Raw genomic sequence first — 26982 nt, forward strand, 5'->3', positions numbered from 1 at the left:
ATGAACTTCCAGTTAACATGTGTCACTTTTTATCAGTTACCCACAGAAATGGAATATTCCTTCACATGTTTTGTACCTTCGCACCCTCAAATTTTCTCTTTAATCTATAATATTCTAAATGACCTAATGGTTTTTCCACCCTGAAACTTTCATTGAGATTTCTATGTCCATTTAATAATTTTTTAGTTTGAAATTCAATAACTCTATCGATTTTTAGATTTTGCTAATATGGAGAGAATTGAAGAAAATAGAGAAAACATGAGGAATGTGGATCTGAATGTAGCGTGTTTATTGAACGGTAATTTGAGAGTTTAGATCTAAGAAATTTATGATATTGAATCATTCATCGTTAATAACTAATGAAAATTATTCTTTGTTGTTTTCAGGTGAATCAAGTGGATCACAAAGAAGTGTTGCTTCAAGTTTGACTGATCTTGAAACCCAACAACCACCTAATCATTGTATAAAATATTTCTTCCTTTTTATTCTTTCATTGAAACACTTTTCATTTACTTGAATTAAAAAATAAGTGTAAGTTCACGAAAAATGGTAACGATTAGATTTAACTTATGTTATAAGTAGTTGATGATGATGATAAAAAAAATGTCCAGTTTATCACTTTTTTTTGTTGCATTTATAATATAAATATTGATTAGTTTGGTTTATGATTCTAAANAAACTTATGTTATAAGTAGTTGATGATGATGATAAAAAAAATGTCCAGTTTATCACTTTTTTTTTGTTGCATTTATAATATAAATATTGATTAGTTTGGTTTATGATTCTAAACTTAGATTTAGCTTCCTTTTATGAGAATGTGTATTTCCTATAAATATCTTTATCTTCTTGTTTTAATATACTTCACTTAATTTAGATTTCAAAATTCTCCTTTTTTTTACTTAATGAGCCTATATACCCAACGAGATTCCAACACTTCTTTAAGTACTTCGCTCTAGTGCAACTAGTTTCACTATTATTAGAATCCTTATTACTATCCTCAATCCCCATAGTCCTTAATTTCTCCTCCATTTCCTGAGATTCATTCCACTTAACCCTTGATATGTTAGATACGTTCCTTTTCTTCCTCCACCTCTTAATCTCTAAATTCAATATCAAGAATTTAAATATCTAACCTGAAAACTTAAAGAATACTTTAAATTAGTTAACCCTAATATAAATAAAACAATTTTAACACATTATTTTTCAAATTTAGCAAGCAAACCTAATTCAAAAATCCTTAAACTCGTTAACTCCTACACCATTAACACAAAATCGTTGTGGCCAGTTTATCAGAATTTGTTAAAAAGATATATATTTATTAATTTTGTCTTTATTGAGTAAATTTTGAGAATTTTAAAATAAGTGAGTTCATAGAAACTTAAGAGAAATGTTGGGGAATTTCATATATATCCTTCATTTAATGAGGTTCTTAACTACTTTACATTTTATAGGAGAATAATTTGAAAATGATCTAAAGAACAATTGTGGAAAGTAGCATTTCAATTAGTTATGAACTAAAATATTTTTAGTAAGGAATATGTCATATTCGAAAAATTCACTTAACATGGATAAAGGGAGTATTAAATTGAAAATCTTCATAATTACGAAAAACATTCTTACACTATTAACTAACTACTACCCCTATGTTTGAAATACTTACATATTGTCTCACTAATTAATAGTTTCATATCAGATTTTAAAATAGATACACTAGATATATGTATTTTCTTTATCAGATACATTACAGATAGGAAAAGAAGCAGGCAAGAGAGTCAGAGACATGAAAATACACTTTGATGTTTACAACTAACTTTGTACCTCATTATCCGAAATACATGTATATTGGGACCAAAATTTTGCACGAGTGACAACTTCTTTAAAAAAAACTCACGAAAAGGCTCATAATTATATTCTTAACAAGTAAGATTTATGTTGTTTATGTTATTCAGGTTAGTAATGCCAAAAGTAAAAAAAAATCAGATGATATAACATTAAATAAATTTTTCCAATAAAATAAAGTAAAAAATTAATTACATTTAATTAACCTTTTCCTCCTTTTTAAAAGTGGTAAAAAGGGTTATAAAAACAAATTTACAACTTAAAACAAAAAACAAAACAAAACAAAAGGAAAAAAAAAGTAACAAAAAGAAAAAAAAGAAGAAAAAGTATAAAAAATAAAAAATAAAAAATAAAAAATAAAAAATAAAAAATATGGGTCATGGTATTCATACAAGAGTCTTTCACATGTTTTCTCATCCTAGTGGGATACAAGAGTCTTTTACATTTTTTCTACCTTTGCACTCTGCAATCTTCTCCTTTATAATCTGCTAAATGGTCTAATGGTTTCTTTGTCCTGAAACTTTTAAGAAATTTCTCTATATCCATGTTATAATATTTTTAGTTTGAAATTCAGTAACTCTCTTATTTATTTTTTTTAATTTTCCTAACATGGACAAAACTGGAGAATCTTCAAGGAATGTGAAGTTGAATTTAGGGCGTTCATTAATTGGTAATTTGGGCATTAACTCAAAAAAATTGAAGATATTGAACCGTTCATCGTCAATAACTAATGGAAATTCTTCTTTGTTGTTTTCACGCGGATTACAAGGAAGTGTTGCTTCAAGTTTGATTGAGCTTGAAACGCAACAACCACCTAATCGATGTATAAAAAATTTCTTCCTCTTTATTCTTTTGTTGAAACACTCTTTATTTACTCAACTAAAAAGAATTGTGTAAGTTCACGAAAAATTGTATCGATTAGCCTTTTCAAGTTTCTCGAAGCTACTAATGAGAAATAATGAATGTTGTCAGGGAAAAGTGCTAAAGAAGTTGGAGAGAAGCTGAGAAAATTCTTGTACAAGAAGATGCCTTCTGTTTTCTATGACGGACCAAATGGAAAGAAGACGAAAGGACACTTGTTATACTCCTTTACGAAGAGAGAAGATTTGAAGATAGTTTGTGCTTGTCATGCTAGTTTTTTTACCCCAGCTGAATTTATCAAACATGGTGGTGGAGGTGACGTTGATGTTGAGAACCCTTTAAACTATATAATTATAATTCTTGACTACTGAAGAATGGTCTAGCTGCTTTAATATGGTAATTATGTGATCTTTCCTTTAATTTTGTTGTACTGAAAAAGTTCCATGGCTATAATCCAAAAAGGCATCAGCTTTGATATCGTTGTTATTTGATCTTTCGTTTTATTGTAGAAGAGTAAGTCCTTTCCATCAGAGATATATTAAGATTATGTTTTGGTCATTCTGCTTGTATTTTTTTTGGCTATGTGGTGCTTATTTGAGCTTTAATTAGAAAACCTAACAACTTTTAAAGGGTTTCTAAGTTATTTTTCAACTTGATGGTCTAAACTATTTTCTGTATATATTGTTCAGGCCATATATTATTATGAACTTATAAAAGAGTCTTGTTTACAATCTGAGTTTTGTGAGTAGGAGTTGTTCGATAAGTTATAGAACTTGAAGAATATTAGAAGATATAAAACCGGGGTTTTTTGTCTCTTTCGGTAGCTAGAAGTTAGAGTTTATAATTTCTTAGTTAGGAATTAGAGTTTATAATTCCTTTAGGAGTTAGAGTTTATAATTCCTTAGGTTACAGAGCTTTGTAATCGTTGTATATTTGAAGTTTATAATTAATACAAAGTGTTATTCGAATTGATTATCATTAAGTTTCAAGCAAACAGAAACACGTTGTCTGTATATGTTCCTTTGAAGAATCCAGGAGGGTAGAATTTTAACAATTGGTATCAAAGCAAGGTTATCTTTGAAGAATGTAATAACTCAAAATAAGATCATTATGAATTCTGCACCTCCTCTTGGGAAGGTAAAGGGCTACACCTCAAGAGACCACCATTATTTAATGGAGAATACTACTCTTGGTGGAAGACAAGGATGAAAAACTTCATTCAAACTGAAGATTACGAACTATTGGTTAGAATTACTAATGGACCATTAACTCCTACTATTACTGATAGTGAAGGGAATAAGGTACCTACACCTACAGAAAAATACGGAAAAGCTGACTACAAGATGCTAGGGAAGAATGCAAAAGCTAAGTGCATTCTCGTATGTGGACTAGGACCTGATGAATTTAACTGATCTCTAGTTGTACCTCTGCAAAATAAATATGGGACACTTTAAAAAATGCTCACAATGGTACAACTCAAGTTCGTAAATTCAGAATTTTTTGACTTTGTTTTGAATATGAAGCCTTTAAGATGAAATCCGGAGAATCACTTCAAGATATGATCACCAGATTTACCACTGTTGTAAACGAGTTGATATCCTTGGGCAAAGTATTCACATCTGAGGAATAGGTAGAAAAAGTACTAAGGACTCTGTCTAGATCACGGGAAATAAAAGTCACTGCAATCAAAGAAGCCAAGGATCTAACCAATGACTTTGGACGAATTAGTAGGAATCTCAAAACTTATAAGATGAATATTTGCAAAAGAGGTGAAGGAAACAAAGAGAAAAATCTTGGATTTAAAGCAATTGAAAGTGATGAATCAGATATAGATGATGATGATTTGGCACTGATAAGAAGAAACTTCCAAAAATTCTTCAAACGAGAATTGAATTCTGGAAAGAAAATACCACCTACGAAAGAAAAAATTGGTGAGAAACCTAAGACGGAGGTTGTTTCAAATGTGGTCAAACAGATTATCAGATTAAGGATTGTCCTATGTGGGAAGTAGAATGGAAAAAAGGAAGAGCCAAAAAAGAGAAGAAGGAACTTCTCAACAAAAAGAAAAACAAAGAAAAAGAACAAGTAATGTATGCAGCTTGGAGAACAGGTTCGGACATAGTATGACGAAGATGATGAGGACCTCTTTATAGAAGAATCAGAAAATGAACCTGAATCAGACTTTGAAGGAATGGAGGTAAATCTTTCTGATTTGAAAGATAAACTATTAAAGTTCTCTAAGAAAAAATTATCCTTCTTATTACTCACTTCCATTGATACATTTCAAGAACTAATTAAAACCAAGAATCAAGTGGTTGCTTCCATGACTAGTTTAAAGTTTGAGTATATTGATCTTCAAAAAGTTCATTCTGATCACAAGAAAGAAAATCAACTACAATAGGTACAACAACATGATTCCTACACTTTGGATCTCAAATCTAAAATTTTGAAAAGAAGTGTTATTGGGAATGAAAAGAAAAAATTACAGGTGAGCAAATCAGATGTGACCAAGATCTAATGAGGTTAAACGGTTAACTATCTTCTGAAAGAGAAAATTCTAGGAGAATGAATCTTGAATTGTCTAGGATAAAAACTGATCTGGAAAGATCTAATAAATGGACAAAATCTTCCATGATAGTAACACATCTAGGTAAAAATACTCGGAACATAAGATCTGGAATAGGGTATGAACAACCTATGATTGAAAATTTTTTGTTATGTATTATTTGTGGTAACTCAGGACACTCTAAGGAAAATTGTCCAAAATACAAAGTTACTGCAGAAAATAAAGCAACAGGAACTTATAAAATTGTTCAAAGGAACAAGTATACTCAAAGGAAAAATAATCTACCCAAGTGGGCTCATAGAGATCTTATTCATTCTTCTTATCAACACAAAGGACCCAAGCTAGTCTGGGTTCCTAAATCTAACCTTTGAATTTGCAGAAAAAGTGAGAGGAAGCAGACAACATTCACCAATTAAACATGTTGTTTTACATGCATGATTGAAACTAGAAAAAATTCCTCTCACTTGATAAAAAAAAAAGGAATGGATGAATAATATTGACTCAAAAAAAAGGGTTGAAAAAAAAAAAGGGTTGAAAAAAAAAAAAGGAAAGACTGAAAGAAGCATGTGATGGAAATAGGTCCAACCTATGCAGTATCTAACAATTATGCGCACTCAGATGATCAATAAATCAAAAATATGATCAGCCAAAGAAAACACTTTCAAAAGGACCAATTTTGAACTTGGAGATGATTAAGGTCACATGAGTATCCCTCATTGGCTAATAAACATTGCTCATACTGCCCTCTTATCTTGAATTCTATGCTCAGGTTTGTACATTAAGTTGTATGTCTCTAACTCTCTATACCACTTTTAAAGCCATGTTACTCATGCACTGTAACATTGTATTTGCATCTGGCACGGGAGAGAGACTTAGTAAAATTGAAGCAAAATTCAGCATTATCTAGAGATCTAAGGTATGTGCACTACAATTATTCATGATTAAATATAAAATCAATGCACTTGAACCTATTTATTCCACTTGTCCCAAAAGATATTCATGCCCTAACTACTATCAAAACAAAAACATTCTTAAAAAGTCTTATCTCAAAGTGATGGTCTATGGTTGAGATTAATTTGGTGGAGGACACATCTACTTTGTTGCCTTATAAAATATAGATTGATAAAGTAGAGTGTGCTAGTTCATTGGGGGAATCATTAGTATTGGGTAAAGTCTTGGAGGATTTACCTTGGGGATTCTACACTTGAACAAAGTTCACTTATTAGGCTCAACTTGGGTGCATCTACTGAGGGGAAATCGATGAAAGACCCATCTATCGAACCTAGTTCTTCTATTGGAAACCATATAAACTGGATTTTGAATTAATGTCAAAAAGTATTATAGTTGGTGTTAAACTTGATAGTACACGTCCAAGGAACAGATTGAGAGAACATGTTCCTTTACAAATGATATTCAAGAAAATTTATTCCTCTTACTGACTCTATTGAAATAAATATGAGTGAACTATTGTTTCTGTAGATGGTACATTATTGATTGAACAAATTCCTTTAAAAGTTATATAAAAAGGAAAAAAAATATTGAGCGTTCATAGACCAAGGATACCTTTGAAATTGAGAAGGCATCAAATTTTGTTAATCCAAAAGATATTTTTGTTGCCGAACAATGACTTTTATTTATCCTCTCATCTTTTGATATTACCCAGCCACTCTAGCCTTTGACTTCCAATTTTTTTTCTTATCAAGCGTCCTATGTTTAATTTGATTACATTAGTGGTGTATATGTTTTTGATTAATGCTAATGTTGGCTTGAGTTTCATGTTCATGTCTATCTCTTATGTTTGTGCAAGTGCTTTGCTATAACTAATTGAGTTCTTGATTTTCAAGTGTTTGTGTAAGTGATAGCATCAATGGTCATGATTATCATTTTTGCTTTTATGTTGGTGTTCACCAGTGGTTGATTGTGCTTTATTGAAGTTTTTATGATGTCAAAAGGGGGAAGTGTACATACATTACACATTATGCGATGTTTGTCATCATCAAAAAGGAAGAATTTGTTCGGTACACATGAACACGTTTAATTTGACGACTGACAAAGCTACATAATGGAGAAAACTTGATTCAAAGATGCCAAAGCTTACTGGAAGAGGAATTAGGAGGATGACTTAAAGTAAGAAAACTACAACCTAATTGGATAAGGAATGAAGCATAAGTTTATAGTTATTTATGGCAAATATTACTTCCTACTTGTTTAAGGAAAACGTGTTTGAGGTGGCAAGAAACATAAGATTTTTTGCGACAAAGACAAATAAGAATAAAAAGCCAAAGTTAAGTTCAACAAGGATTTGATGCAGCAAAGTTAAAGTTGAAGAAGGAGTTGAAGATGCGGCGAAGACGACTTCCGCAGAAGGTAGGAATCTTTCGCGAAGACGACTTCCGCACAAGGTAGGAATCCTTCGCATAAGATTCTAAGTTTCATCAGAAAAAGGAAGCAGAGCACAAGTAGGATTTCTAGTTGAAATAGGTTTTCGATTCAAGTCCAAATCTATAAATAGGGCGATAAATTCGCTTGAAGAAAAAAACACACTAAGAGAGAAAATCAAAACACTATCAAGAGGTTTGAAAGAGTTTTGATATCAACTTGGAGAGTGTTGCGTGTTAAGTGAGAAGTTGTAAGATTGTGTTCAAGAGTCTTGTTTACAATCTTAGTTTTGTGAGTAGAAGTTGTTCGATAAGTTTTAGAACTTGAAGAACATTAGAAGATATAAAACTGGGGGGTTTTGTGTCTTTGGTAGCTAGAATTAGAGTTTATAATTTCTTAGCTAGGAATTAGAGTTTATAATTCTTCTAGGAATTAGAGGTTATAATTCCTTAGGATACAGAGCTTTGTAATCGTTGTATTATTTGAAGTTTATAAATAATACAAAGTGTTGTTTAAATTGATTGTCGTTAAGTTTCAAACAAACAGAAACACGTTGTACGTGTTCATTTAAAGAATTCAGGAGGGTAGAATTTCAACAAAGGCACTCAACTCCTATCTTGTAATGACGCATATTAGCTATTATTAATATAATATCTTTGTTTATAAAAAAAATTGAAAGAAAAATGGGCAAACTAAAATATTGACTAACTCAAGGATATAAAAGGCAATGATAGAGTTATGGTATGTAACCTAAGTATAGCACATTTTTTTGTACAATAATGAGATTTTCATTGTCATTATTCCACATAAAAGGAAAGGACCATATTCCTTCTCTTGTAATTTATTTTGCTCAAGATATGAATAGGTAGGGATATACTCCGAAGAACTTAAAGCAATAGGAAACTCAATAATCAAACGACAAATAAAAGGAAAGAAGAAAAAAACGAAATATTTTTCAGAGAAGAAGTTGCAAGCTATTTTATTTAATACATTCAGTGGCCTAATATAGACTTACAGAATTTATGGAATTATAGTCCCACTAAACTACTTGCTCTGAACTCTAGGAAAACAAATTTGCACTAACTACAACTAGGAAAATATCAGGAACTAATTTAAATAACAAAGTGACAGCTAACTGCTAGAAAATAGCTACTGCAAAACTTAGTCAAACTAAATCAAATATGTTGATGTTGCATGACTTTAACATACTCAACAGCCCACCATTGAGGTTGCTTATTTTTTTTTGAAAAAAAAAAAAACAATGACAACGCAAAACAACGAAGAGTAGTGTTTAATGTCAATATATGATGTATTATCTAAACTTTTAGTTGATCCAAGAAATGAGGGTGACATTAAACTAGTAAAAACTTAAGTTGTTATTTTAGTAGTTGATGGTGACAAAAGATGTCATTTATCACTTTTTATTGCATTTAAAACATGATATTGATGTGTTGATATTCGTTTTTAATCATAGATTTTCGTCTTCCTTTTATGAAGAAAATTGTGCATCGAATGTGTGTCTTTTCCACGTCCAACACCTTGTTTAACTTGTTTTTAATTCACTTCACTTTGATCCAGGTATCAGACCCTCTTCTCTTTTGCTTGACGAGCTTATATAATCTCAGATCGTCCCCTTATACAATTCTTTATTTGATCATTATATTTCGCGTCACTGCTCACTAACAACTCCCTTTAAGCATTCCTTTTGGCTCTCACTTTCCCTTGAATCGATTTACTCCACCATCAATTTTATCACTTTATTCCACGTGCAATTCCCTCTGTTGTCTCTACTAACCTTACTCTAGGAGACTCCAATAATTTTCTAGCTTCTTTCCTAATGCAACTAGTTTTCACTACTATTTATGAATGTCCGCACTATTTTCCCCAAACCCATCGTCTACAATTTCTTCTCTATTTCTGAGTATTGACAATAGCCAAGTCATCCCACTTAATTTTGTATAGATCATACACGTCTCTGTTCTTCTATGCCTCTTAAACTCTAAATTTGAACCAAGAATTTAAGTTGGATTGTAAATATCTAGCTTGAAAATATAAGTCAGACAATTTTAATTCAGTTATTCTCAAACCCTACAATATATAAATAGAATAACTTTAACACATTATATTTCAAATATAATTAGCAAGAAATTTATACCCAAACTTAGAAACCCTTCAACTCGTCAACTTCTACTCTGTTAACCCAAAACCGTTGTTTCCAATTTATAGGAAATTGTTAATCGAAACATATTTATTTTTTCCTCTAGTCTATATAAAGTGAATTATTGAAATTCTTTTATTGTTTAAAATAAATGAATTATTCAAAGTTTGATAGTTGAAACTTTTTTCATATCTAATTTATCATTCTTTTAGTGATGATCTTAACTACTTAAATTATTAATAATTTAGAGAATTATTCTTCATTACCGTATATAGTTGATTATATAATATTGTATTTAAATACAGTAGAACGGGTAACTACCATCCAAATAGTGTGTTATTGGCAAACTGTTGGTTGACCACTATAAGTTTGAGGGAGATATTAATTACCATCAATTACAATATCTACCTACGATAATTCTCTTAAAATAACTGGAAAAAATGGTACAGTGCTACACAAAATAAAATATGAGAAAGAAATTACTGAAAATATGGCACGGTGCTATAAAAATCAAAGATAAGGAAGTATCACTAGAAAGAACATGGTGAGCCAAATTTTGTTCAAATAATTGTTGGCCAGACGGCGACATGCATGAGTAATAGTCACCCTCGACAACGAAAGCTCTTTGATTCCTTAGAATGACTGAAGACACTATCATGATATCATATGAACAAGAGAAAAAACATGATTTTTATTCCTTTTAGAAAGAAGGGTCTCTTTATAAGATTACAAGAAAACTATGCATGTTAAACTATTTAACATGGTAAAACTATACATGGTAAGTACAATTAAAGAAAATTATATATAAATATTGCGTAATCAACTATATATGGTAGGTAGAGATTCTAATTGATGGTAATTTACAATAGATACAAAGGGAGAGAGGCGGGAAAAGTCAAATATATATGAATACACTTGGATATAAATATCTAAAATAAATTAGACCTAATTTTGAACCTTGTATACATGAGATACATGTAATAGAATGCGTCAAATACATGCATTGAGAGACCAAAATTTGACACAATAATAATTTCAAAAACTCATGAAAAAGACATGTATTAGGCCTTAAACAAATTAAATTTGCTTCATTTATCGTATTAAATTCAGTAACGTTATAACATTTAATAAATTTGACCAATAAAAAGAAGTAAAAAAATACATTTAACCTTTTTCTCTTTTTAAAATGGTAAGAAAAATTATAAAATCAATTTATAACTGACATGTGTCACTATTAAGTGGTTACCTCTTGGGATCAATTTCCAAAGTGCTTCATAAACCACGTGATCATGCTATCCTCTTCACGCTTTTTTTACCCTCCCACCCATAAATTTTATCCTTTATAAGCTCCCAATGGCCTAACATTTTCTCCACACTGAGACTTTGGTGGAGTTTTTCTTTTCCCAGTTTATAGTTTTTTAGTTCAAAATTCAATAGTTTTCTCAGATTAGATTTTGCTAACATGGAGAAAGATAAAGAAAACATAGGAACTTCAAGGAATGTAGAGAATAAAAATATGAAGCTAAATTTAGGGCTTCCATTGAATGGTAATTTTGATGTTCACTCAAAAAAATAAATCATTTTAGGTGAATAACTGATAAAATATTTTTTGATGTTTCCAGGTGGATCGCAAGGATGTGTTGCTTCATGTGTAGCTGAGGTCGAAATCCAACAACCACCTACTCAAGGTATCAAGATTTTACGAAATGATTATATATATCTAGTCAATTTTAATTTGTACCAAAATTAAAGTGGGAAATAATTTATACTTTTACTTTTAGTTCACGATGTGAAATCATCTTCAATTGAATAGAAATAACTTGTGTATTTAGAGGAAAATATTGCTAAAGAGAAGTTCAAAAACTTTGTGCTCGACAATATGGCTAATGTCTACACAAAAGGGGAAGGACCAAAAAGAACGAAGATTGAAGGACTTTTATACTCGTGTAAGGAGATAGATGAAGTAAAGATAGTTTGTCTTTGTCATGGTAATTTTCTAAATGCAGATGAATTTGTCAAACATGCTGGTGGAGGTGACGTAGTAAACCCTATAGAACATATATTTATTGAAGGAAAACAAATTAAGTAGACTTAATCTCGGTGTTATTTGATCCTTTATTTTGTTGTTGTGCCGAATAATTCAATGGTTATTTCGAAAGAAGGCAGTAGCTTTTGTATCGTTGTTATTTCATCTTTCATTTTGTTGTTGTACTGACTAAAGTTCCTCCCATCAAAGCTATATTAAGGTTATTTTGCAGTCATTCGGCTTCTTTTGAAGCGTATTTTTTAAAGTTTAATTCATCTTTCATTTTGTTGTTGTACTGACTAAATTAAAGTTCCTCCCATTAGTTATATTAAGGTTATTTTCCAATCATTCAGATTTTTTTTTTCGACTCGGTGCTTCTTTTTTTTAATCTTAATTAGAAGCAACTAACTGTTTCTAATCTACACAAATTACAAATATTGATCCCTTATTCTATTATTTTCAAATTCGATATCAAGCCACTAAACTAGATAACCCATTTAATTTCAACCTATTTGTAAAAAGCATTTCGCATGTTCCTCAACATGAGAAAGGAGAAGAGTGTTGTCTATGAGTGAATATCACGAGGCTAATATCATTTATTTTTAAATCGACTAATTAATATTGTAAAAATATCATTTTCTAATTATCTCTATTCGATTATGTGTAGTTTTGTTCTTCTCTTGTAAGAATTTGAAATATTAATGTGCTAATTAGGATTTGGGGTTTAACTTTTTAAAGGATTCTTTTGTTATTATTCGACTACAAGTTTTTCATTTCTTGCTAAAGTTTGAAACACATGATATAAGTTGTTTTCTTAATGAGTTAGGATTCTCTATCAACTGCTAGCTTTAGGGTTTTCTACGTCTATTTCCCGAGTTAGAATATCTATTTCTTGGCTAAAGCTGACAATTATATGTTAATATATATGTTATCCCTCTTTGATTATGTATATTTTGGTTCTTCTGGTAAGAATTGTAGTATTCATGTGTTAATTAAAATTTTGGGGTTAGCTTTTTGAAGGATTACTAAGTTATATTTTTACATAGAATATTAATTTGTTGATAAATCTTGAAAACCTTAGAATTTTTAGTTGTTTTATTTATGTGTTCGGTAGGTCTTAACTATTTTAGATTTTTCTAAGTTTATTTGTAGAAGTTGGAATTTTCATTTCTTGCTAAATCAAATAATTATTTGTTAATACATATATTATTAATTGCATATTGTGTTGCACTACTATTTTTTATTTTATTTTTTGCATATGTGACTGATTTTTATATAAATATTCTTAAAATCGTCAAAATCTTACACAAAATACTTAATCACAAATATTTTTAAAAAAAATCATAACTTGGTGTGTCCATCATCTACTACCAAACACATAAAAAAGAACATATATAGGGTGTAAATTGAATTTTCTTAAAAAAAAGTCGCCTTCAATGTATAAAATTAACGTAAATAAAGTGGTTTTTACTTCTATTTGTCTAAACCTAACTCGATTTCTAAATAAAGGTATATATTTTATTTAAAAAGATTTCTTATTTTTTAAAAGAGCATCTTATACTTTAATGGGATTCTTCATACTAGCACTCCCTGCTAAGACCACACATGCAAGTACACCCTCATACAACTCATGTCACGAGGTTTATCCCTCTCACGCTTAATTATAATTAAATTAGGAAAAGACATTAATTTTCTTTGAAAATTTTGTTACTCACTTGAACTATCATATCGATCTATTCTATATCTAAGTTACTTAAAAGTAAATTTGTTCACCCCTAAAATTGAAATGAAAAAAAATAACAAAGAAAGTAACGCGAGTAAGGAAAATTTAAGTTTTAAAAAGCAATAAAAATGAAAACTCTCCTTACCACAACCTCAAAGCATCACGACGACGATAGTCTGGTGGTGTTGATTGTTGTGGTTGTTTGTTAGTTGTTCAAATCTAAAAGTGCGGAACTCATTGGAACGTCATTAAAATCGTGATTGATCGATTTGTGCTTTCCGGAATACCCACAAAATAAGCTAAAAGAATAAAATTAAAAAGGGATAAGGAGAAAGGGTTTCATTCGATGTTTCTCGATGGTTGATTTGAGGTTTTGGGTGGCTGTTTTCTATGGTGGTTTAGGTGGTTGTTTGGTGGCTACTAGTTTTTCAGAAAAGAAGAGAAAACACTGTTGTGGAGGTTGTGGTGGTGATGAATTTGGTGTTCTTTGGCGGAGAAGAGGAAGAAAATTGTGGTATGAGTTGAATTGCAAGATTAGAAATAAACTGAGTAGGATTAATGGATGAAAAAAATATTTAAAAAAATTAATAGTTAAATAGAAATTAATTAGTGTAAAATATTAAATTAATAAAAGAAACGTTAATCATAAAGAAAACAAACAAAAAAGAATGTAGTTTCTGATGTGGAGCTGACATATATACTAGTGTTGTGGTAGCAATTATTGTAATACATCACATATGGTAAGAATAGTGTTACACGTTTTAAAATGATATTAAATTTATTTTTAAATAATAAAATTGTAATATATACTTCTAATAGTTTAAATAAGTTGTTGATTTTTCAAAACAAGCTTAGGTAAAATTTATGTATTTTCCCTTAAAAAAACAATAATGTCATTTTATCGAATAGAAGGTGGACAACTCGACGTTATTATAAAACTAAGTTCCAACATCTTTAGTCCTAATCATATTATTTGGCTAAAAGCTTTAGCAAATATAACTTATTTTAGAATTTAAAAAGATAAAAAAGATTTATTAATTGTTTTCATGATCAATCATCATTATTTTTTTTTATCATAATAGCAATAAGATATTCTATATAATTTTATAAAGTGAAGATTAGTTTACCAATGAAGTAGTATTAAGTGCATATTTAGGAAAGGTAAAGGGATGATTTAGACTTGTATGATTTCATTTTATTTATATTGGGGGTAGGAAAGAAAATTGCAGAGTGAAGAATCGAATCTCTACTGATAAAGTAAAATTTTAAATAACCAACCAATTGAATAGAGCTAATAAGATTCCTCTAAACTTATTATGATTAATGTTATCACATAATTTTATTTAAATGCATAAAAAAGACCTTGATATACAGATAATATGATAAAGTAGGACTGAAGCTTGGAACTTGTTTGGTCAAACTATTAATATTTATTAATTTTTTTTAAAAAAAAACATTTTTTTCTTGTATGTTTTTCTAAAAAGGAAAATCTTATGTGAGAAAAAATTTGTTTTTGATCAACCAATTTAAAAAATACTTTTTAAGTAGCAACTAAAAAGTGTTTTGCCAAATTAAGTGTTTTACCAAAAATCTTCGGTGAGAAACAATTAGTATGATAAGACATGTTTTTGAATTGTATATTTATATTTAGAAAATTAGTACAACTCCTGTTAATATTAATTATTATTATTATTATAAGAATTCAGTCAATTGAATATATAAGAATTAAAATGGATGTGTTCAATGAAGATGACATGTAAGAAAGAACAAGTTGAGTACGGTACCAATCATAAAACATCAAACGAACCCAAAGTATTATTATTATTTTATTTGAACAAACTATAAGCATATGGGGTTTTGTTATTACTTATATATATATATATATATATATATATATATATATATACACATAAACATAAAATCATATTGTACTTTTTTTTGTTGTTCTTTTCTCATTATTCAAATATCAAAATGAAAGAGTACTAATGAAACAAATGTTTTGAATAATTGATATTTTGGTTTTCACACATATGTTTTGAATTTTTCTTTTTCGATTTATCAGAAATAATTTTTTATCACGTAAATATAAAAATAAGTTTCGTGTGTATTATATCCTTCTCGAAATACTTATGAAAACATTAAATATGTTGCTATTTAAGTCGAAATATATGAATTAAGAAATTCACATCACGAAGATAGATTGATTTGCTTGGTGATTTATTTGCCTAAAATTAAAAGTGACTCATTGTGTTGGATTTTATTATGAACACCAAACACTTAACTTAATATTCTCAATTGGTTTATAACATTGAACTGATCATTAACAGAACTTATAATAATGACCTTATTTCATCGTCTTCTATTTCTAATATTTTTAAAAAGAAATAAGCCCAATGATCAGTTCTTCAATATCTATCTATACATATATTTTAAGTTAGTATTATACGCGTTGATAATATTATCATATGCGTTGATACACTATCATAACATTAGTGATCTCCAACACAGAAGAAAGAATAACTTAAAAAATGTAGATAACAAACAAATCAGAAAAAAAAAGCTTAAATTAAGCCTAATACAATTAGTGATTTTCAGAAGAGACGAACGAAAAATTAAAAATGACAGAAACTCCTAGTAATAAAATCATTATTTTGATATTCAAAAATCAATCAAAACACTTATACTTTTTTTCTTAAAACTAAAAAATATAACTCAGATGATTGTCTACTTGTTAACTCAAAATCACTGTGGTTAATAAATATATTTGTTTTTGTCTCCTACCCAGTGTTTCGAGTCCATATCAGAGCTCCATCTAAATTACAACGGACAGTATTTTTGGATCAATTTCCAAAGTCCCTCCTTAAACCACGTAGCAAGGGGCTATTTTGTTATTTTTCACTTAACCCACAAAATAAGATTCCTTCACGTTTTTTCCACTTTCATACTTAGATTTGTTTTCTTTTATAACCTCCTAGACTGAAGGTTTCTTCCATCATTCATCATTGAAAATCAACTTCATACTTTTATAGAGTTTTTTGTCCTATTAAGTTTGTTTAGTTTGAAATTCAATAGCTTTGTCGATTCTCTTAGCTTTTGGTAAAATGGAGAAAGCTAATCATCAAGACAAAGGAAAAAGGATTGTAGAGGATGTGAGTGTAGACTTAACATTAGGGCTTCCGATGGAGACTGAAATGGAGTATTGGAGGCAACAAAACTATCAATTTTCTGTGACCAGGACGTCTTCTTTGCCGAGGGATACTGAAATCGAGTGTAGGCAAAGGTTGGAGGCTGAAATGGCTTGGAGGCGAAGAATGGATGCTGAAATGGATTGGAGGCGAAGAATGGAGACTGAAATTGAGTGCAGGCGTAGAATGGAGACTGAGATGGAATGGAGGCAAATCAATGGTCCATCTTCTGTGATGAGGACAGCTTCCATGCCGCCAATGGAGACTCAAACAGAATGGGGGAAAATGAGTGATCCATTTTCTGTTAATAGGACGGCTTCGTTGCCACCAATGGAGACACAGACGCGCGGGGACGCGCAGCAGAATAGATGGGATAAACTGAAGAATGTTATAGTTGTTGAGGAAAATGAAGGGAATGGAACCTCTTCTTTGCCGTCACCTGGTGGATCTGGATCTGTAGGAAATTTTGGTTCAGCTGAAACTAGTTCTGAAACTCAACAACACCTACATAATCAAGGTGATTGAAAATTCAATTGAGTTGTTCCATTTAATTAATTTCTCCATTTTCATTATTTTTTGTTCACTTAATTTTCTTTTGTCTAAAACTAAGAAATATTTTTTTTCCTTCAGTTGATGGAACTTTCATTGAAGGTGCATCTGGTAGTTCTAATGCGATACCTCCAGTCAGTGGCACATTGGAGCAAATGCAGCATCTGGTAGTAGCAGCCATTGAAGCTACTAATAAGCAATCACCCGACTTTTCGGGAAAAGAGGGACTCAGAAATTTCTTGCTCAAAATGCCTGGTGTTTCCACCAAAGGTGATGGACCAAATGGAAAGAAGACTGAAGGATTTTTATACGCGTATAAGAGGGGAGGAGAAGTGAAGATTGTTTGTATTTGTCATGGTTATTTTCTGACACCAGCTGAATTTGTTAGACATGCTGGTGGAGGTGATGTTGAAAACCCTTTAAGGCTTATAACTGTCGATCCTAATTAATTAAGCTTTGTAGTGACAATGGCTATTGCCCAAAAAACTGTATTAGGTTTAATATCGTTGTTATGTAATTTTTCCTTTTGTTGTTGTACCGAATGACTTCAATGGCTATTATTCCCAAAAAGGCATTAGCTTTGATATTGTTGTTGTTATTTCATCTTTCTTTTTGTTTTTTTTACAGGACTAAGTTCCTCCTATCTAAGATAATAAAGTTTTTTTCGGGCATACCGCTTGTTTTGTTATGCTATGCATCACCATTTTTTGCGTAATTGGAAGCAACAAACAGTTTCTATTCAACAGAATATTTCTGCAGCAGGCAAGCCTTAGGTTCTTGTCCCCTTTTAGAGTAGATGAATTACTCCCTCTATTTAAAAAATAGTGATCTAATTTGACTTGATATAAAATTTAAGAAATAAAATAACTTTTTTAATTTTATGATTCTAATTTAAAATTATGTCAAATGTATCAAAATATTATTGTATATGTCTTTTGGAAAGATGAAATTAAAATATTATAAAAAAAATAAAAAACAATAATTCTATTTCATAGGGGTTATAGAAAAAAATATATCATTAAAAAATACATAATATACTTATCCACATAAGGGACTGCTCAAAGACCAAGTTCATTATTCGTTTCATGCCCAATTACATGGGCTTTTTCTTAGAAGATTTTGTCTTGCTCTGATCACAATGATCAGGGTTATTAGTACATCTTCTTGATGATATAGATAATGACTTAGCGCTCACTCGAACTTTCTAACATTTTATGTTAGAAAAACGATTGTATGCATTAGAATAGTTATCTTTGTTATCAGCTAAAACATTTCATTTTGGACACCCTGGATAACAATTGAGTGGAAAGATAAATTGTTTGGTGACCTTAACCTTTTCCTTTTTAGGGTTCAAATGGACTCATCTGCTTGTCTCTAGAAATAATTTAAGCAAATCAATTTAATATCAAATTATTTATTTTATTTTTTAATTTTATTATTTTTAATAAGAAAGTGTTAAATGTACTTTTTACTTTCATTTATTTGTATGTTTTATTAGTATTTGATATGCTATCTAGGAAAAAAAAATCGTGGTTAATGAACTTGACAAATATAAACTTAACTTAGAGTTTTCCTCAAACGCCTGATTTCACATTAAGTTATCATTATAATTGCTTTTCATTTTATTTAATTGGTTAAGATTTTTAATATTTATGTGTTAATTAAGGATTTAAGGTTTGTGCAGTTTAAATTTTTAAAGGGTTTTAAAGTTATTTCTTTAACTTAAAGAGTGATGAATTCTTGCTAATTATTGAAACACCTGATATTAGTTGTTTTGTTTATAAAACCCCCAATACAACTTGCACCAAATTCGAAGTTTATTATTTGAGTTAAAATTTTATATTTTGTTAAGTTTGATAATATTTTTTGTTAATATATAATATATGTTTGTTAGTTGTACATGCTAGGGATATCACAAGCGAATGATTTTTGGTTTTTAAAAAGAGTATATATTCGGTTGGTTGTTATATCTTATTAATTTTAGGGCATGCGCGTTGTGCGTGTACCACATACGTCAATAAGTAAAAATCTTAATAAAGTTAAATAAATATTATTTTAAAATGTAATACCAACTTAACCTCAGTGAATTCATCTTATTATTTTCTTCCTTAAAAATTAAAGATGAAATTATAATATTATATTATTAGATCGATCTTGTGTATAACATTAAAGCAACGAACCAAACCTTCCAAATATAATTTACAAAAAAAAAACACAAAAATGTTGAATGAAATGAATTTGATTCATATCAGTATTATGTAATCAAACTTAGTCAATGCAGGACAATGTAGAAGTCATACTTGATATTTCTAACCTTATGAATTCATTTTCCTCAAAATTCTTTTCAGTGTTCCTAAATAAAGGGAAATGAGGAGAAAAGAAGGTCATAGCCTAATTTGAAAAAATATAAATGATCAAAATCTGATAAAGAAACAATAGAAGGTGGGAAATGAGGAGAAAAGAAGGAACTTTACCATAGGAGAACGTAGAACTACTAGTGGAAGAACCCAAGATGACAAATTCGTATTTGGTAATGGTATATATTGATTTAGCTGCAACTCTTCATGTTCTTTAGTTTAAGATTAAAAGGGGAAAAACCTTAATTCATGTACTTACCTAAGAAAAAATATTCACCTAGACCTAATTTTTGGGGTATGAGTTAGGTCTAATGCCGAAAGTAAAACTAATCAGATATTATAACATTCAATAAATTTTTCCAATAAAACAAAGTAGAAAAATACATTTAATTAACCTTTCTAAAAAATTATAAAAATAAATTTACAATTAACACGTGTCACTTTTGATCAGTTTCCTTTTGGGAGCAATTTCCTAAGTTATAAAAATGAACTTCCACTTAACACGTGTCACTTTTTATCAGTTACCCACAGAAATGGAATATTCCTTCACATGTTTTGTACCTTCACACCCTCAAATTTTCTTTTTAATATATAATATTCTAAATGGCCTAATGATTTTTCCACCCTGAAACTTTCATTGAGATTTCTATGTCCATTTGATAATTTTTTAGTTTGAAATTCAATAACTCTATCGATTTTTAGATTTTGCTAATATGGAGAAAATTGAAGAAAATAGAGAAAACATGAGGAATGTGGATCTGAATGTAGCATGTTTATTGAACGGTAATTTGAGAGTTTAGATCTAAGAAATTTATGGTATTGAATCATTCATCGTTAATAACTAATGAAAATTATTCTTTGTTGTTTTCAGGTGAATCAAGTGGATCACAAAGAAGTGTTGCTTCAAGTTTGACTGATCTTGAAACCGAACAAGCACCTAATCAATGTATAAAATATTTCTTCCTTTTTATTCTTTCATTGAAACACTTTTCATTTACTTGAATTAAAAAATAAGTGTAAGTTCACGAAAAATGGTAACGATTAGTTTTTCAAAATTACTAATGAGAAATCACGGGTGTTGTCAGGGGAAAGTGCTCAAGAATTCAGAGAGAAGCTGAGGTACTTCTTGCACAACATGCCTTGTGTTGTTTATGACTCACCAAATGGAAAGAAGACTAAAGGATACTTATTATACTCGTCTGTGAGGAGAGAAGATCTGAAGATAGTTTGTAGTTGTCATGCTAGTTTTCTAACCCCCGCTGAATTTGTGAAACATGGTGGTGGAGGTGATATTGAAAACCCTTTAAAATATATAGATATAGTTCTTGCCTGAAAAATGGACTAGTTGCTTTATTATGATTGTTATTTGATCTTTTCTTTTGTTGTTGTACTAAATAAGTTAAATGGCTATTGCCCAAAAAGGCCTTAGCTTTGATGATGTTGTTATTTTATCTTTTATTTTGTTGTAGAAGAGTAAGTCTCTTCCATCAAAACTATATTAAGGTTATTTTTCGGTCATTCTACTTATTTTTTCTTCTATGCAATGTTAATTTGAGTTTTATTTTGAAGCAACTAACATGTTTGAAGTGTTTCTCAGATATTTTTCAAGGATGACAAGCTTATACAAGTACAGACCTTATGGAAAATGAGTTAGAAAAATAATTATTATAATTTGATTGATTTAAATAATTGATCTGATAAGAATTTCTTATAGTTCTACAATTTTGAATTCAGACAAATGAATTGATGAGTACTCTAAATTTCATAGATAATATGAAGGATTAAAGTTTCATTTGTAGAATTTTCTCTTATTTTCTACGTGTTTTTGAATGTAATGAAAGATTTTTTAAAAAAATATGAACTTATAATGATAACCGAAACTATCTTTAAATATCCCTTATTTTTTGTAGATATTGTCAGGAAATTCTTCTATCACAAGTTCAAAGCAAGTATTTCACTATGTAACTAATAGGGCTATGTATAATAAGTTTTTTAAAATTAATTTGCACGATTTCGGGCCAGTACACTAAGCAATTCATTTGTCTCGCCTAGCTTGTCTAGATACTAAAAAAAAATGTCAATTTCTAATTATCCCTATGAAAGTGTTTTTGTTCCTCTCTTGTAAGATTTTCAATAGTTATGTGTTAATTAAGCTTAGGAGTTTTAACTTTTTAAAGGGGGTTTAAAATTATTTTTCTGAAAGAAATCATCGTTCGAAATTAATAAGAATGATGTTAATGTCACTCACTATCTTAGAGAAGTCAACAAAGTAGCAGACTATTTAACAAAATGGGTCACATAATTTTGATGAATTGCTATATGGTATATTGTAAAAATTACATAAATATTATAGTTTTAAGAGCTAATTATAACACATTCCTATTGATTCTCAGATTACAAAAATTTCTTTAAATTATTATAGGATATCAGATACATCGGAAACCAGTGGATACATAATTCACTTATTGTGAATGGTACATTACTTAATGGGAGGGATGTATCTGAGAGGTGAGGGATATACCCGAGAGGAGATAAAGATATATTTAATAGATTATTGTAATTTTTTAAAAATGGTAAAAAAAAAATTTGAAATAATAATAAAATAAAATGTGTATTTTAGTCATTTTTTCAGATATTAATGGCTCAATCTTCCTGGACAAAACCCAGATGCCCAGTTGTAGGATTAAATGTCGTAGAGATGTCATTTTCTAATCATCCTTTTTGATTATGTAATATTTTATATTTCTCGTAAGAGTTGTAGTATTTATGTGTTAATTATAGGGTTTGGGGTTAACCCTAAACCCTAAAATATAAATAAAACAATTTTAACACATTATTTTCAAATTTAGCAAGCAAACCTAATTCAAAAATCCTTAAACTCGTTAACTCCTACACCATTAACACAAAATCGTTATGGCCAGTTTATCAGAATTTGTTAAAAAGATATAAATGTATTAATTTTGTCTTTATTGAGTAAATTTTGAGAATTTTAAAATAAGTGAGTTGATCGAAACTTAAGAGAAATGTTGGGGAATTTCATATATATCCTTCATTTAATGAGGTTCTTAACTACTTTACATTTTATAGGAAAATAATTCGAAAATGATCTAAAGAACTATTGTGAAAAGTAGAATTTCAATTAGTTATGAACTAAAATATTTTTAGTAAGGAATATGTCATATTCGAAAAATTCACTTAACATGGATAAAGGGAGTATTAAATTGAAAATCTTCATAATTACGAAAAACATTCTTACATTATTAACTAACTATTATCCCCATAGTTTGAAATAATTACATATTGTCTCACTAATTAATAGTTTCTTATCAGATTTTAAAATAGATACACTAGATATATGTATTTTTTCTATCAGATATATTACAGATAGGAAAAGAAGCGGGCGAGAAAGTCAGAGACATGAAAATACACTTGGATGTTTACAACTAACTTTGAACCTCATTTATCCGAAATAAATGTATATTGGGACCAAAATTTTGCACGAGTGACAACTTCTTTAAAAAAAAACTCACGAAAAGGCTCATAATTATATTCTTAACTAGTGACATTTATGTTCTTTATGTTATTCAGGTTAGTAATGCCAAAAGTAAAAAATAATCAGATAATATAACATTAAATAAATTTTTCCAATAAAATAAAGTAAAAAATTACATTTAATTAACCTTTTCCTATTTTTTAAAAGTGGTAAAAAAGGGTTACAAAAACAAATTTACAACTTAAAACAAAAAACAAAACAAAAGGAAAAACAAAGTAACAAAAAGAAAAAAAAAGAAGAAAAAAAATAAAAAACAAAAAATATGGGTCATGGTATTCATACAAGAGTCTTTCACATGTTTTCTCATCCTAGTGGGATACAAGAGTCTTTCAAATTTTTCTACCTCCTGTATAATCTGCTAAATGGTCTAATGGTTTCTTCGTCCTGAAACTTTTAAGAAATTTCTCTATATCCATGTTATAATATTTTTAGTTTGAAATTCATTAACTCTCTCATTTTATTTTTTTTATTTTCCTAACATGGACAAAATTGGAGAAAATTCAAGGAATGTGAAGTTGAACTTAGGGCGTTCATTAATTGGTAATATGGGCATTAACTCAAAAAATTTGAAGATATTGAACCGTTCATCGTCAATAACTAATGGAAATTATTCTTTGTTGTTTTCACGTGGATTACAAGGAAGTGTTGCTTCAAGTTTGACTGAGCTTGAAACCCAACAACCACCTAATCGATGTATAAAAAAATACTTCCTTTTTATTTTTTTGTTGAAACACTCTTAATTTACTCAACTAAAAAGAATTGTGTAAGTTCACGAAAATTGTATCGATTAGCGTTTTCAAGTTTCTCGAAGCTACTAATGAGAAATAATGAATGTTGTCAGGGAAAAGTGCTAAAGAAGTTGGAGAGAAGCTGAGAAAATTATTGTACAAGATGCCTTCTGTTTTCTATGACGGACCAAATGGAAAGAAGACGAAAGGATACTTGTTATACTCCTTTACAAAGAGAGAAGATTTGAAGATAGTTTGTGTTTGTCATGCTAGTTTTTTTACCCCAACTGAATTTGTCAAACATGGTGGTGGAGGTGACGTTGATGTTGAGAACCCTTTAAACTATATAAATATAATTCTTGACTACTGAATTTGTCAGCTTTGATATCGTTCTTATTTGATCTTTCGTTTTATTGTAGAAGACTAAGTCCTTTCCATCAGAGATATATTAAGGTTATGTTTTGGTCATTCTGCTTGTTGTTGTTTTTTTTTTGGCTATGTGGTGCTTATTTGAGCTTTAATTAGAAGAACCTAACAACTTTTAAAGGGTGTCTAAGTTATTTTTCAACTTGACATTTTGAAAATAGATATTGAAACACTTGATATTAGTTGTTTTGTTATGTGCTAGGATTTGGTGTATCTACTATCTTTAAGTTTTTCTAACTTTATTATTCGAGTTAGAACGTCTGTATGACTATATCTTGTAACGAGTGGATGGCAAGCATGTGCAAGTCGGACCTTATGGAACATGAGTTATTAAAAAATAATTATAATTTAATGTATTTATATAATTGGTTCAAATAGAATATGTTATAGCTCTGTAATTTCGAGTTCATGCCAACTGATTGATGAGTGCTCTATCTTTCATAAAAATACAAGATTAAAATTTTATTTGTACCATTTTTTGTTATTCTGTACGTGTTTTTGGATGTAGTAATAGTGTTTTTGAAAAAAAAATATGAACTTATTATCATAATTTAATGGTCTAAACTATTTTCTGTATATATTGTTCAGGCCATATATTAATATGAACTTATAAAAGAGTCTTGTTTACAATCTGAGTTTTGTGAGTAGGAGTTGTTCGATAAGTTATAGAACTTAAAGAATATTAGAAGATATAAAATCGGGGTTTTTTGTATCTTTCAGTAGCTAGAAATTAGAGTTTATAATTTCTTAGTTAGGAATTAGAGTTTATAATTCCTTTAGGAGTTAGAGTTTATAATTCCTTAGGTTACAGAGCTTTGTAATCGTTGTATATTTGAAGTTTATAATTAATACAAAGTGTTGTTCGAATTGATTATCATTAAGTTTCAAACAAACAGAAACACGTTGTCTGCATTTATCTGGATAATATATAGTTTTTATATACTATGTATCACTTCATCACAAACTCATAAAGTTTGCTTTCTAACAAATATTTCAAACAAATTTGCAAACGACGGATCGCAATTCTTTGGATAAAGAAGAAATCAATCAACATTTCGAGTTCAATTTCAAACTTATGCAATCTCCAAGTACACAATCTCATTACCAAGTCTTAAGTATAGCTTGAATCACTACTTATTACAAAAATTAACTTGTATCACTAAAAAAAATACAAAAGGAAAAAGTTAAGTTTTGAATTTTCTTTATGTTTTATGGTTTATTGTTAATTGCTTTAGAATTTTCTAAATGTTTATTTTGTAAGTCACGGCTTCTATTTCTTGTTAATCAGACAATTATATAGGATTACATATATTATTAGTTATGTTATATTGTGTTGCTATTTTTGATGTATGAATATATGGATGACTTTTCTAGGTTTTTGAGTCCTAATGTAATTTAGGGATTACGGGTAAAATTTACATGTGCGGTTTAGGCTTTAGGTGCGAATTCATTGACATATTTGATCCTCTTTTTTTAATTATGATTCATAATTTCTTAATCTCTTATTCAAAAATTAAATGTAATTATGAATGCGTACGACAATTTCAAAGTGCAAACCCAACAATCCCGTCATGAATTACTCTCTAATAATTTTGTTTTTGAGTATCCTAAATTTGTTTGTGATGAAGACCTACCCTTAAGGTCAAGAGGTATATCAAAATAGAATAATTAAAATTCAGGGTTGTTCAAAATCAAATCAAATCAAACCAAAATTGATATCCGAACCAATAATTTGGTTGTTGAGTCAATGATTCGGATTTCAATTTACTATAAACTTCTTATTGGCCTATCGGTTCGGGTCTGGGCTTGACCATATTTCTGATCAGGTCCCAATAACCCGATAAGAAGTTTAATTAACTACAATTATATCACTTAAGGTCTTAGGCACTTTTAGCTTTTAGGGTTTACACTCCCGTTTTCAGACTCTTTAAAGTGACTTCATATATAGTTGACATTTAAATTTCACAATAATATTCCAAAGTTATGATATCACTCACTTTCACTATCACTGTTCCTACGTCGGCGAGTTATATTGAATATCATTCTCTTAGTGTCTAAATTGAGGTTCAAATGATTGGTTCTCCTACTTTAAGTCTCTGTTTTTATCTTCTCATTACAGTGAGTGAGTCAATGAGATATGCCTCCAATACTACAATACTACAATCTGCAATTAAACATTTATTATAAGTAACCACCTGTCACGACCCGAAAATAGGCGTGATGGCACTCGTCTTATCCCACCAAGACAAGTAAGCCTAAAACTCAACTATTACAATAAAAATGCGGAAAATTTACTAACAACTTACAGTATACCCCAAAACCTGGTTGTCACGTGTACAAGCCTCTAAAGTATTACAATCGGATCAAAAGAAAATATAAGTCTCATATGATATTGTTTCTAGAGTAGAACAAAATCATAAACAAGAGTAAGGAGGGATGCTGAGATGACCAACAACTACCTCACAAAATCTCCAGGAAGCCTCGGAAAAGAAGAGAATATATCATAAAAGTCCGGGCTAGTAACCTACAAAAATTTGTAGAAGCAAGGGGTGAGTACCAAACCACACGGTACTCAGCAAGTAAACCTCTAAACACAAGCTAAGGGGATGAAATACGGGTACTCCTACCACCC

The 26982-nt window shown here is 29.6% G+C and overlaps 4 protein-coding genes across 4 annotated transcripts; all 4 read left to right on the forward strand.

Moving 5' to 3' along the window:
- Positions 1 to 228: 228 nt before the first annotated feature.
- Positions 229 to 3071, forward strand: LOC107010016 (ninja-family protein AFP3-like). Its single transcript, XM_015209294.1, has 3 exons — positions 229 to 298; positions 387 to 461; positions 2812 to 3071. The coding sequence occupies exons 1-3, from the start codon at positions 229 to 231 to the stop codon at positions 3069 to 3071; spliced, it is 405 nt and encodes a 134-aa protein (XP_015064780.1).
- An 8194-nt stretch (positions 3072 to 11265) lies between these two features.
- Positions 11266 to 11892, forward strand: LOC107010742 (ninja-family protein AFP3-like). The gene is made up of 3 exons (XM_015210026.1): positions 11266 to 11350; positions 11426 to 11491; positions 11636 to 11892. Exons 1-3 carry the CDS (start codon positions 11266 to 11268, stop codon positions 11890 to 11892), a joined length of 408 nt encoding a protein of 135 aa, XP_015065512.1.
- A 4761-nt stretch (positions 11893 to 16653) lies between these two features.
- Positions 16654 to 17735, forward strand: LOC107010741 (ninja-family protein AFP3-like). The gene is made up of 2 exons (XM_015210025.2): positions 16654 to 17254; positions 17368 to 17735. Exons 1-2 carry the CDS (start codon positions 16654 to 16656, stop codon positions 17733 to 17735), a joined length of 969 nt encoding a protein of 322 aa, XP_015065511.2.
- Positions 17736 to 23675: 5940 nt separating this feature from the next.
- Positions 23676 to 24294, forward strand: LOC107010857 (ninja-family protein AFP3-like). The gene is made up of 3 exons (XM_027914574.1): positions 23676 to 23736; positions 23836 to 23889; positions 24038 to 24294. The coding sequence occupies exons 1-3, from the start codon at positions 23676 to 23678 to the stop codon at positions 24292 to 24294; spliced, it is 372 nt and encodes a 123-aa protein (XP_027770375.1).
- Positions 24295 to 26982: the final 2688 nt, after the last annotated feature.

Source organism: Solanum pennellii, chromosome 2 (genome assembly GCF_001406875.1).
Source record: "Solanum pennellii chromosome 2, SPENNV200".
NCBI lineage: Eukaryota > Viridiplantae > Streptophyta > Magnoliopsida > Solanales > Solanaceae > Solanum > Solanum pennellii.